The sequence below is a fragment of the Sinohyriopsis cumingii genome, chromosome 1, assembly GCF_028554795.1.
Source record: "Sinohyriopsis cumingii isolate HCF-2022 chromosome 1, ASM2855479v2, whole genome shotgun sequence".
Taxonomy (NCBI): Eukaryota; Metazoa; Mollusca; class Bivalvia; order Unionida; family Unionidae; genus Sinohyriopsis; species Sinohyriopsis cumingii.
In genome coordinates, this window is record NC_142961.1 from 188563463 (window position 1) to 188578203 (window position 14741).

General features: G+C 33.6%; 1 protein-coding gene across 7 annotated transcripts in view; it reads left to right on the top strand.

Moving 5' to 3' along the window:
- LOC149808553 (ral GTPase-activating protein subunit alpha-1-like) overlaps positions 1 to 14741 on the top strand; it is a 274534-nt gene that overhangs the window by 39078 nt on the left and 220715 nt on the right. For all 7 annotated transcript variants that reach the window (XM_089978950.1, XM_089978978.1, XM_089978968.1 and 4 more), the window contains 4 exons: positions 5873 to 5995; positions 10830 to 10950; positions 11371 to 11511; positions 12183 to 12353. In XM_089978950.1, coding sequence (XP_089835076.1) covers positions 5873 to 5995; positions 10830 to 10950; positions 11371 to 11511; positions 12183 to 12353 — 556 coding nt within the window. The remainder of the gene's footprint in view (positions 1 to 5872; positions 5996 to 10829; positions 10951 to 11370; positions 11512 to 12182; positions 12354 to 14741) is intronic.

Here is a 14741-nt window from a genome sequence, read left to right on the forward strand (position 1 = left end):
GTTAACAAGATTTCAGGTTTGCACATTTTTGTCTACACTTTACGTCATTTAGAAATGCAGTTGTGAATTCATGCAGTCATGAAACTTTAGAAATGGTTATCATGATAATATAATTCACAGAGAGAATTCAGGATTTAGCTTCAGTAGCAGCTCTAGAATTATATGTTGCTGGCCGAGGGGTCCTACAAAGATTGAAGAATAGTTTGTTAAAGTGGTCCTGTAAATAAATTTAAAAAATCATTATGCATTATACTTTTAAATTTAATGAGATGTAATGATGGATTTCAAAGGGTAATTGGCTTTAACTATTTTGATACTTGCATCCTCTATAGTTGTGTTGTGCAAAAGAAGAGTTTGAGGAGTTGCAATCACTCATTCTGTCCCAATGCCCACTCCTTGAAAGAGACTTGTTCATTAAAATTTCTCCACATCTAATCCATGGTGCTTGGGCTACATTTATCATGTAATTGAAAAATTGATGGAGATGTTTGTGATGATAGAAGTAGACTAGAACATGCACTATTCAAAGTTAAATTATTAGCATGGATAGAAAGATTATTGTTTTGCACAGAATTAAGTATGTAGACACTTTATTTCCATATTAAGTCTTTCACTCGTGTAACATTGTCTCTGAAGAATACTTTTATATTATAGCTTTTTATCCTCCCACCATCCAGCAAAGTGTATTATGTTGACAGTGTTCGTCCTGTGGTCTGTTGCTTAATTTACACAGAAATGTAGTTCTTGTTTGTCTGTGAAAGTGTGATTTAAATTTTGTTAATCCAAGGAAAGGTCTTATTCCAAACACTAGGTCAGGCATCACACACTTTCTTACACTTGGCTACTGTCCCATCTGAATTAACAGTTCTAGGACTCTACTGAATCTCATTACAATCTTTGTAGTTTGCTGTTTAATCCCAAAATACTTATCCTGTCTTTGTGGATGGCTTTTACTTTGGGTAAGGAAGACCCATATCAATTTTTGGGCCAAGAACTCAAAGGTCAAGGTCACTGACTGGAAAAAGAAAGATTAGCACAATGACTAGGGGTCTCCACTATCTACAGTTATTAAGCTTTGTGGATGGATGCATTTTGCATAAGGAAGAATCCTATTGATTTTAGGGTCCAAGGTTAAAGTTGCACTTAGGGTAAAAGGATAAAGGCTGTTGATCCGGAGGTCAAAATGTTAGTGGTCAAGGACACTGTGACTGAAGGAAGAAAAATGGTTTCTTACAAAGGTTTGAGTTCTCAACAAAGTGCCATCATCTTCATTAATAGGTGACTGAAACATTATGTAAGAAAGGAAGCTTGTATATTTTATCATCCAAAATGTCAAAGGCAAAGGATTTAGTTACTGAAAGAAGAAAAAATTTCCTGCATAATAGCTTTTGTTCTAGATCATGTGCTTTGAGCAAAGTTTATGGAGGACTTGCACTTACGGTGTGGAAGAGGCCTATTGATTTTAGGGTCAGTTGTCAGATATCCATTTCACCACAACTGAAAAAGAAAAATGGATTTTGCATAATAAAATTAGTTCGTTGATAGATAGTTGAAACGTTCTGAACATTGATGCACTGCACAGCAAAATTCTTGATTAATGAACAGTATATAATTGCATTCCTTCAAATTACTCCCCATGTGCCTTTGTCTCATTTCTTAGAGTTTTATAATTTGTAATGCTATTTTATACATGTATTCACTTTGGGGTATGTTCTTCATAGACTGGAAAACTGTACTTCCAGCTCCGTGGCTTTTTTCAAATCATTTGCACCTCATATCTTTTGATGACAGAAAATTCAGTCAAAAATCACTTGGAGCCAAATCAGAGTTGTACATGGCAAAAATTATCATGCTGTGTGCCATCAGAAAGTATTTCGTGGCAGCAGATTTATGTGTTGGTGCATTGTTCTAGACTGGATACCTTGGGCAATGTTGCATTGTTTGATATTGTTGGGTAAAGGTACCTGGATGACCAGGCCTTTTTATTGAAAAGTAATGCATATAAAGTCTCTTGACATCCCAGCTTCATCTAGTGATTTTTGGTCCTTAATTATTTTCTCTAATTGAAACATTATTATATTTTATTTTATGCTAAGCAGTGAATTAATTGATTTTCTAATTAAAATAATATTGATATTTCACTGTAGTGAAAAAGTAACAATATTTTTTCACTCCAGGAACTACCTTTTTGGGTCAGAACATACTTACCTCCCTTTGATTTTGCACCTTGGCAAATTATTAATTAATTATTAGCAGATTAATAATCCCTGTCTGTTATCCTTGAAACTTGTAGTTTGTTATTCTGGAAATATCAGTTAATTTTTATCAATCTGGTGTGGAACTAATTTTGTGCGCAGTTATACATAGCACAGCAGAACATGTACGGTGTAAACAGCTGACATTACCATAAGAAATATGCTAATTCACTGTGTCACAAACTATAGGTAGCCAACGTATGTGAGCATAAAATAAAAAGAATATTTGCTTGAAACGAGTGAATAACGGATGAAATATATTTGTTATTCACTTGTTTCAAACAAATATCCTCTATTTCTCTTAAGTTGGTTTGAGTAATTTAAAAGTAAATTTATGTTTCTGTGATAGTCTCATTCATAATATCTCTGGTCACTCTTTTGTATTTGGCAAATAACTGTTTGTGGGGTTTAAACCTCATTTGTAGATCAGCTGTCAACAGATGTGGGACCCATCTGCACAGACCTTTTTGAGCTTCGATGTTTCTTCAGTCTATTAAAAAAATAGCTGACAAGTATAAGCCCATTATAAGAAAAGTGTCTTCCACAATTTATCAGTCATCTTAATCAACTGCCTCCTTCACAGCTGCCATTCCCATTTAGCAGTCACAATGTTCCTCCAGAACATGTGTCATCTTCCATGGAATTAGAGCCATCTTAAACATGAAACCAAATAAAAATTGTAGGCTATGAGAGAAATACATTTGTAAACATTATCCAAATTGGCATTGATATTAGTGGGATGAGTAGTTGAAGAGTTGCCAGATTTTACAATGTGCTTTTTGCTCAGTTGCAGAATTGTTCTCTTTCACTGACATTTTTATGTTAATTTGCTTATGCTATATCACATGCATGTATCTGCTGGTGTCTGGTGTGCTACACATGCAGATTATTTCAAAAATCATTAGTTTGGTTTTTGATTGGTGTTAAATTTATGGATATTTTCCAAGAAAACCAGAAAGTTGTAACAAAATATTCAGAACTTTTCAACTACCCCATGTGCATCATAGACCTGGACCTGGCTTATACCTGGGGTAAAGAAGAGGCTATTTAAATTTTGGGGTCTAAAGATCAGAGGTTAAGTCATTGTGACTGAAAGAATAAAAATGGTTCCTGCACAGACCTGAACCAAACTGTGAATGTATTGCACATACATTAAGGTAAATGTATATCGGTTTGGAAGGGTATTAAACATGGGGTGGATGTATTATGTTGTATTTTTCAACAATTAACAAAACCTCTTGCAATAGTGCATATAGAAAGCCAGAGTTGAGAATGTCTCAAGTCTCAGAATATACTCAAAACTTCATTGTTACCCCATACAGGCAAAAGTCACATAGGGATAATTAAAACTTTGTACAGTGCAGGCACATCCATGAAATTATTCATCAAAAATAACAACAGATACATTATATCTTTATTATATTGTCTTTTAACATAAAATTACCAATAAAAGGTTTTAAAACTTGTGTAGTTAACAAAAGGAAGTTAGACCACATCAATAGACCCCTCACTTACTATATAAAACTTTTCTAGCAATAAATACTTGCAAAGTATTTGTCCTGCAGGTGTATTAGTATCAGTGCTTAACAGCTCCCAGCATGAAAATGGCTACATGGTGCATGGTAAAAAAAGAAATGGAGATTAGCATTCACTTAGTGGTCGGAATGTTGGACATGTCAGTGAGTGCTGTATTTGATTCTAGAACGGTTGTTGTTGGCTGCTGTGTTGTATCACAGGCAAGACACTTTTCTATCATGATTTCATTACTCTTATCAAATGAGGCCATTTTAATGTGCAGTGGAAAAGCAGTATGCCTTAAACATTAAACCATTTAATCTGCATTTTGGCTTCAAAACTATATATCTTTATTGATTCACTTTTTTCCTAGTTTTACACTTTAACAAGTATTCAAGAATGCACCTTTTTCTACACTTTATGCCATTTAGAATGCAGTTGTGAACTTATTCAGTCATGAAACTTTAGTTATGGTTATCATGATCTATTATAGTTCACAAAGAGAAATTAGGACTTAGCTTCAGTAGCAACTCAAGAATCATATGTTCCTGGCCGAGGGGTCCTACAAAGATTGAAGAATAATTTGCAATAGAGTTCCTATTAATAAAGTAAAATAATCGATAGGCATTATACTTTTAAATATAGCAAGATCTCATGTAGGAGTTCAAAAAGTAATTGTCTTTAATTATTTTACTTCTTTCAAACGTTGTGGTAGTATTGTACAAAATAAAGAGCTTGAGTTATGTTTATTAAGCAATTGATATTTTGAAGGAGATATTTGTTATAATGGAAGTAGGCTAAATGCTGTGCTCTTCCAGCTCAAAGGAGAAATGTGAGTGAAAGTTCTTAGTTGTTTGTATTGATGTTGGTATCTTCACACTTTGTTTCCAGATGAAGTTTTTTAGCTCATGTTAACATTGTCTCTGTGAGGAATAGTTTTAAAGAGATTTACTTTTTACTTTTTATATGTCCACTTAGATGTAGGTATATGGTTATGAACTTAAACTACTGTCCAGAAACCTTTTTTTTTTTTCATCCACAAAGGCTGATCCATTGCTGTGATGTTGAAATAATACTATTAGGCAGAAGCCATTTTTCTTCATCGTTGCAGAGACCTTGACCGATTTGATCCCAATATTAGCAGGATACTTCCTTACCCAAAATCAGTGGTTCCGTGCCTACAGGTCATGACCCAAATCAGGGTCGCAAGGATTTTTTTAGGGTTGCAAAACTTATAAAAATGTGGAAATGGGGCCATGAGGCTCAGAAAAACATTTGTAGGGTCAGAGCTAAAAAAGGTTGGAAACCACTCTACTAGACCATGTACTTGGATCATTGCTCTAGAGGAATTGCAGTTAAGGGATGGAAGTATCTTTCTGATATTCGGGTCAAAAGATGAAAAATGGGGATCATTGTGACTAAAAAAAATGGGTTTTGCAGAATAATTATTGTGTTTGATCAAGTTAATGAACAAACTTTGTGGATATCTTGTACTTAGGGTAATTAAAAACCTTTAGATTATAGAGCCTAAGGGTGAGTGGTCATGTTCAAGGTAAGTTTAATAAGAAATATAAAGGTTCCTTAAATTAAGTTTAATCTGTTGTGCATTGGGTGCCTGCACAGAGAATATTTAGACCTGGAGCAGTTGTATAATGGGCTGTTCCTTGTGCATGTGTTAGGTTGGTATAATGAATTTAATAGATGACAAATAAGCATATACTGGTTACACTCACTTTATGCCAAATCCATTTATGCATTTTCATTTTAATTTCATTTATAATGACAAAAATAACATTCAGTTTGTGCTACTGTGCTTGATTTTATGCCACCAGTGGAGCCAAGTGCTGTCACTTGCACACAGTTCACATATTTGTTATGGGTATTGTTCGAAAATATGCATAAATAATTATTACTTTAAAACTTAGAGCAATAATTTGCCCAAGAACTTCCTTAATTTACAAGTACCCATATGGCAAAATTACTTTCCATTTAAGTCATAACATCAGGAATACATGTATGGTATAAAAAAAATCAAGCATCATCATAAATTGGGAATTCTCACTTCTTTTGTACTGATATTATTAATTATTGTTTTATTTCAGACATTGATAGTAACATGGATCAAAGCCAACTTAAATGTGTTCATTTCATCAAGTCTTTGGAATCAATTCCTGCAGGTGCTGTCTTCCCTGACTTCATGGGAGGAGCTCATCAAAGAATGGGCTGTAAGTGCATTATATATATATATATATATATATATATATATATATATATATATATATATATATATATATATATATATATATATATGTACTCTTGTTTCATGCATTTACCTCATCTATACAATCAGTTAAAAACCAGGTACTTTTGCTGTTCGTTGATTTGTGGCTCATGTTCTACTGTTCATGGACCAGAAGAGCTTTGGGAAGACCTTTTGTCTGGTATACATTAGCACAAGTTTGTTGTTGCTACTTTTTTGAAACAGCTTGGAAGACTGCCTCCAAACTTTACTGGTTTAGTTAGTCCTAAATTTAACAAAAGTGCTCCTCCGACATCCAGTATGGCTGCCTTGTCAGTCTTACAACTTCTACTCCTAAACAGATGGTCATATCATCATGGAGTTCTCACTGAAAAATTTCGTATGATGTATGGTTGATTTCATATAATGTATGGTTGATTTCATATGATGTATGGTTGATTTCATATAATGTATGATTGATTTCATATGATGTATGGTTGATTTCACATGATGTATGGTTGATTTCATATGATGTATGGTTGATTTCACATGATGTATGGTTGATTTCATATGATGTATGGTTGATTTCATATAATGTATGGTTGATTTCATATGATGTATGGTTGATTTCATATAATGTATGGTTGATTTCATATAATGTATGGTTGATTTCATATGATGTATGGTTGATTTCATATAATGGTTGATTTCATATGATGTATGGTTGATTTCATATGATGTATGGTTGATTTCATATAATGTATGGTTGATTTCGTATAATGTAAGGTTGATTTCGTATGATGTATGGTTGATTTCATATGATGTATGGTTGATTTCGTATGATGTATGGTTGATTTCATATAATGTATGGTTGATTTCGTATAATGTAAGGTTGATTTCATATTCTGTATGGTTGATTTCATATGTATGGTTGATTTCATATGATGTATGGTTGATTTCATATATGGTTGATTTCATATAATGTATGGTTGATTTCATATGATGTATGGTAGATTTCATATTATGTATGGTTGATTTCATATATGTATGGTTGATTTCATATGATGTATGGTTGATTTCATATTATGTATGGTTGATTTCATATTATGTATGGTTGATTTCATATATGTATGGTTGATTTCATATATGAATGGTTGATTTCATATAATGTATGGTTGATTTCATATATGTATGGTTGATTTCATATATGTATGGTTGATTTCATATAATGTATGGTTGATTTCATATAATGTATGGTTGATTTCATATGATGTATGGTTGATTTCATATATGTATGGTTGATTTCATATGATGTATGGTTGATTTCATATATGGTTGATTTCATATGATGTATGGTTGATTTCATATATGGTTAATTTCATATGATGTATGGTTGATTTCATATGATGTATGGTTGATTTCATATGATGTATGGTTGATTTCATATAATGTATGGTTGATTTCATATAATGTATGGTTGATTTCATATGATGTATGGTTGATTTCATATATGGTTGATTTCATATGATGTATGGTTGATTTCATATATGGTTGATTTCATATGATGTATGGTTGATTTCATATGATGTATGGTAGATTTCGTATGATGTATGGTTGATTTCATATGTATGGTAGATTTCATATTATGTATGGTTGATTTCATATGATGTAAGGTTGATTTCACATGATGTATGGTTGATTTCATATGATGTAAGGTTGATTTCATATATGGTTAATTTCATATGATGTATGGTTGATTTCATATATGGTTGATTTCGTATGATGTATGGTTGATTTCATATGATGTATGGTTGATTTCATATATGGTTAATTTCATATGATGTATGGTTGATTTCATATATGGTTGATTTCGTATGATGTATGGTTGATTTCATATATGGTTTATTTCATATGATGTATGGTTGATTTCATATGATGTATGGTAGATTTCGTATGATGTATGGTTGATTTCATATGTATGGTAGATTTCATATTATGTATGGTTGATTTCATATGATGTAAGGTTGATTTCACATGATGTATGGTTGATTTCATATGATGTAAGGTTGATTTCACATGATGTATGGTAGATTTCATATGATGTTTGGTAGATTTTGTATGATGTATGGTTGATTTCATATGATGTATGGTAGATTTCATATGATGTATGGTTGATTTCATATGTGTGGTAGATTTCATATTCTGTATGGTTGATTTCATATATGATATATGGTTGATTTCACATGATGTATGGTTGATTTCACATGATGTATGGTTGATTTCACATGATGTATGGTTGATTTCATATGTGATGTATGGTTGATTTCATATTATGTATGGTTGATTTCACATGATGTATGATTGATTTCACATATGATGTATGGTTGATTTCATATGTTGTATGGTTGGCCCAAATGAAAATAGTGTTAATCTGATATTTAATATGGCTGCCATCTTAAAAAATCTTAGTACTACTCCTTTGAGCAGATTGTTGTATTGATATATGGTTTTTACTAAGGGACTTTGTATGATATCTGGTTGGTCCTAAATTCAAAAAATGGTGCTGATCTGACATTCAATCTGTCTGCCATGGTGGCCCTTTTTTAAATTTTGTATTGCTGATCTTCCTGAATGGATGGTCATATTGACATGTGGTTTTCACTATACCACTTATAATATCTAGTTGGGGAGCCATGGTAACTTGGTGGAGCATCGAACTTGTAATCCAAGAGTAGTGGATTTGATACCTGTCCAGGTCAGCTTCTGCATGGTGGAGCCAGTAATGTGTTAAAAGTACAAGAAAACCAGAAAACAAAAACCTGTCTACTTGGTCCTGTAGGAGTTATGGTACTAATTCAGTTCCCATATTAAAATTTTGCAAACAACATGATATAACAAAATTCAATAATAACTTTAAATTCTGAATGCTTATGATCAAACCTATATTTTATCAGTATTGACACATCCTTGATGACAGTTTCATTGTAGAGAAAACCATATGAGCCTCAGCATTTTTCAAATCTAAGTGAGTTTGAAACATATGCTTTCAGTTTCTTATCAACGAGTCAGGTGCTAGTTTCAGTAATGAGTTCTCTAACTCAAGTCTGTAAAGTACTGAAATTCCATCAGTAAAACAATATGTCTGTTTCTTTTCAGTTACAACTAGGATAAATGCTCAAAATATTCTTTTTTCTTTCATTATCAACCAATCCTGACTAGCTGGACCCATATATATATATCTATATAACTTAGCCATAATTATTTTGTTACCTCCAATAGTCTATATGCCAAGCTTACAGATTTGAAAAGAATCTGTATCAAAGATTGTTTTGACACATGTCCTTGATCTCAAGATGACTAGGTGATAATTGTTAAATGTACAAGTCGTGAGATTACTTTGACTAGAATGTTTGGAAATTAAATGCACTTGTCTGTAATGCCACATAGATATCCTTAAAAGTGTGCTCTACAATCCTCCACCCCCACAAGCAGTGCTTATCATCAAATGATGAGTACTGGAGAATGTTACATATTGTTTGGCAGATAGAATCACTCTCAAAAGTCAGCTTGCCAGTGATTACTTTAATGCATTTTTGCAGATTTCAAGGTAACTATTAATTGTGATTTGAACTAAACATTTCAAAAAGTTACACTTTCATAATGAATATTTTTGATGTAGTTGAAGAGACAAGACTGCAATCATATCTATGCATATAAATAAATTTCACAAAGTTTACATCAAGAAATTTAACTTTTCAGTTTTAAAACAATTGTTCAAAATGTCAGTTCAAGGTCTTTTACCTATATATATATATATATATATATATATATATATATATATATATATATATATATATATATATATGAATAATCGTATTATTTTTGTCTTTGCTTTTCTAACTATGTATGTATTAGTTTCTTCTCATTTATCTACATGTACTTTTTACAGATATTTTATTGTTAACTTTAGGTATAGGCATATAACGTTACGGTGCAAAGGTACAAAAAAGTTCATTATTTGTAAAATCAGTATCATGTGAGTTCTTTCAAAGTCATATTTAATTTACTAATATTTTAACTTTTTAACTTTAATTATAGCCTTATGTTGCCATATTTAGGAGCAAGCCTAGGACAGATTTCACAAGGGCAAATTAAATTTTACAATTAGCATGCTCAGAGCAAGTTAAATTTTAAAAAATTTGTTAAACCATGGCATAGGATTATCACCTGAAGACTAATTGTTATATCTGGTTGGTCATGAATGAAACTTGCACCAATCTGAAAAGGTGCAATCTTTAAAATCTGTATTGCTATTTCACCAAAACTGAAAGTCTTATCATCATGAGGCTTTCACAAGAAAAGTTATTTTGGTTTTCCTAAATGAAGAATATGCTAATCTGATGCACAATATGGCATGGTAGCATCTTGTTGTCTCTACTCGTCTGAATGGTGATCATAGAGACTTGGGTTTTTTTACCAAAGGACTTCTTGATATGATATCTAGTTTTTATTAAAAGAAAATGGTGCCAGTTTTTCATCACATATGACCATCTTATGGTTACAACTCACAGCATGTAAAAAGAGATGAAAAGGCCTTGACTTGATTCCTGGGATCATTTGGTGACCAGTAGAGTGTCAGTTCCTTTGAAGGACTCCAGCTTACACAATTGACACTTATTAGTTTAAATTACATAGTTGCAAATTTGTTTGTTTCAAAAAAGAAAGCAGTCATTAATTAAACAGCTAATGAACAGGTCATGTTAAAAGCAAAAGATTTAATTCTTAATGGTATGCACCTTTTGTTTGTTTGTTCTTCGCAGAAAACAATGGAAACTTTAACCCGAGTTTTAGCAAGACATGTGTACAATTTAGACCTGAATGATCTTCCTCTTGATAGACTTAGTGAACAAAAAGAAAAGAGAAAAAGGGGAAGAAGCCAAGGTATGCACATTTTATGCCATTGCTCTTTGATTGTTTTGGTTTTCTGTGCTGTATGAACATTTACACCAGCACAAGACAACTGCCTTTTGTTGACTTTGGATTTTCTAACACTACTATAGATTGCCAAAACAAATAATTGCTGTGCCTTGAGATAAAAGAAACAGTTAAAACTAATCAAAGGCAGATGTATCCTGAGGCAGATTTATGTTTTGAAGTCTTTATTTATGGCAGAAATTAACATCAATGACATTATATAAGGACAGTTATGATAACAACTCAAGTTTATTGTCCTGCATGGAAGGCTTTTATCTTATTTTGATTTCATCCTTTTAAAATATGTTTCTGATCAAATCTTAAAGGATAAAATGTTTAGTTTTCATGGGCTATATAATGTATTTATAGTTTCTGTCTTTTCTAAAGAAATCCCCAAGAACAAGGTTAGTGACCAGAGTTTTTCTCGAGCTTGGAGTAAAAGTGAAAGTGGAACAGAGAAAACAGTTGTGGGAAGTACCAATTCACCCCAAGTTGTTAATTTTGATAGGCGAAAATACAAAAGTGATGGTAAGTTTTAGTCTTTGACTATGTTTTGCAGAGATATATGCATACATACATAAAATGAATTAAATTTTAATCTGCACTTCTTAAGTAATGTTACATTATTTAAACTGTAGGTTTGAAGTTCATTGGTAATGACACATTTAATAACATTTTAATGATTTAAAATTTTCGATCATAAATGCATTCATTTCCATATGTTTATTATTATTATTATTATTAGCAGTAGTAGTATTACTATTATTACGGGTAGACTTTGAGAATGTGGAAAGAGAACTATCTTTTCCTGCTGCCATCCAGAGTTTTTCACTGGAATTTTAGTTCTAGTTTTTCTCTTTTCATTTATTATTTGTGATCAGAGCTGAGGCAGGTATAGTTTTTGAAGCCACAGTACATAACTCCTAAATTTGCTTTTCCCTTCCCATTCCTCCCTCCAACAACAACACACTTTTTCAAGAGAACAGAATAAATACCGGTACTGAAGTATTAGTCTTGCTACTTATACAGGACTAACTGACATATATAAAGTGAAGATGATCTGGCTTGCATATTTACTTTGTTGTGAAATTTGTATTGTCCAACAGAACAAATTTATCAGCTAGCTGTAAGTTTTCTTAGATGATTCAATGTTTTTCACAGCATAAATATTTATAAACGAATGTGTTTAAAACTTTAAGGTGCTGGAGGTAACAAGTCTAGACCTGATATTATTAGGCAGAGATCTCTGAGCCGAGAACCCTCGCCTACACACTCCCGAAGTTCTTCATTGTCCTCAGATTCTGCTCTTCTTATCAGGAGCAGCAGTGATGGTAACATTCATGGATCAGATATAGAGAGACTGACAGAAGGTTAGAACTTAAATTCACTTGTTTATTTTTTATTTTTTTTGTTAAACTATTTTACGAAAATTACTTGTTCATACGTGTATGATATGCTAGTCTGTATTTTTATGTCAGTATCTGTGTTTTTGTATGTTTTGTATATGTGTGGATATACTTTATGAAGTGTTATGCCATCATCAGATCATCATCCCACCTACTTGTGTTCCCATTCTGTCCCTGTGGGATGTAGAGACCCCTGTTTATGGAAAGTGTGTCTTTCTCTCTTATCCTTCCACGGCAGACATGAATTATAAAAGTGTGTTTTTCTCTCTTATCCTTCCATGGCAGACATTAATTAGACGGATGCCACTTACATTCTGGTTTATCTAGAAGGGATCACTGATCCCAGTTGCCTGGGAGGTCCACTCATAGGGTTAGTTACATTAGTCCCATGACTGGCTTCATGAGGACAAGCCTGTTTTGATGTCCCACTCCATAGAGAGATACTGAGAGTGACAGTCCTATCTCACTTAGAAGTAGGCAAGGGACTACAATGAATTTATTGAGGAACTGGTGGTTGTTGTTGTTGTTGTAGGGTTTAACGCTATTTTTCAGCACAAGATAGGCTATACATGGCAACCAGTATAATTGGTGGAGAAAGAACCCTGAAAAACCCTGGGAAGAACCACTGACCCACGAGAAGCTACTGGCAGGCTTTCTCATGTACCAGTGTTAGCCGAGTCTGAGACTCGAACTCACGCAGACAGAGGTGAGATGGCAGTGATCCATAATGGTGAGCGCTTTAGACCACTCGGCCACTCGGGGCCCCGGAACTGGTGGTAAATCACTGCTCCTAAACATTGGGATATTGACTCCTTTCCACTTTTGTTCTGGCACTTCCATCCACATGAGTTCAAGTTTTGACTTGGCCAACATATGTGAGAAAGCTTGCGAGTAGCTATCTGTGGGTTTGTTGTTCTTCCTGGGTTCATCCTCTGCCAAATATATTTGCCACCATGTATAGCCGATCATGTGCAGAAAAATGGCATTAAACCCACAAAAAGAAAACAAACATTTTCGGAACATCCACTCTTGTTACAGACCCCAGTCTTCTCTCACCAGTTGAGACTGGCTCAGTTAGCGAAGACGTACACACCCTTCTGCAGAAGGATGCAACTGAGAGATTTGAAGATGACCAAATTCAGACTTTCCATTCTAATTTTTTTCTGGTGTAGAAAAATGCGGAAATTTTCAGCTCAGTATCGACCATTCCATCTTAAAAAGATTTCTTTGGTTAGAAAACTTAAAGATGGTGACTATGGCCTCAGTCAGAAATGCCCTGCAGCTGAGCAGCCTTCATCAATCTTCACAATGCGCACATCCCCATCTTCCTTCCACTCAGGAAATATTTCATTTTCTCTCAGAAGATTTATCTTTTTTGAGTTTTTCTTCTCAGCCTCTCCTCCATGCCTAGTGGCTTTATCAGAGTAATGTGGCTAGTTGCAGACCACTCAAGGTCACAATGGATCCCCATCCTCCAGTTTATAACAACTAGTTCATGCACAGCATCTTCAGAGATTCTGTTGTGAAGGACTTGTATCCCTTTTGGTGACTGATGATTTGTCTGTCTGATCCCCAACCTGGAGAAAGTATGTTATATCCTTTTGGATTTCATATATGAAGTGATGAATTTCCTGTCCAGCCTAGGAAAGGTTCATGTTCCTCTAGACAGGATTGACAAATGCTTTCCCTCTTTGGGCCAAGATGTCATTATCAGGTTGCCTTTACCTCTCTTCTTGGAAATTTGAAGTTGACTGCAGAATTGGACCCTTAGACAAGACCCAACAGCTTGGATCCCTCTGGGTTAAATTGTGACCAGTTTAAGGTTAGGGTCACAATTCAACCCCACCCCAAATGACCACTCCTTTCTGCACACAGATTCATTAGATTTGGGATGGGGTACCCACCTGTAACCAAAGGTTTATCATTCTACCATTCTTTTCTCTATTTCCCCCTTCCCTTCATAGAAAGGTTTTTGTATATTAAAAAAAATTTGTTGCATTATCTTGGTTTAGTATTTGTGGGTCAGAAATTTTGCCCATGCTGATTTCACAGAAAATAACTGCATTGATTTTTTTCATCTTCAAATCAGTACAGTTAGAATTATGTAAATGGCAAAAAGAAAAGCACACTCCTTGGAGTTGAAACTTCAAAACGTAACCAACTACTTCTCCCGACTGCTGGTCCTGTTTGTAGGAAAATGCATTGTCTATTCAGCAGCTTTATATAATGTATATGAACATATGTTGACCAACTTTCATGGGGAGTGAACAGTCTGGATGCACAGTCATTTAGAAAAGAAAGAAAGAAAGAAATAACCAGTTTGAACCCAACAGATTTTTACTGAATACAAAA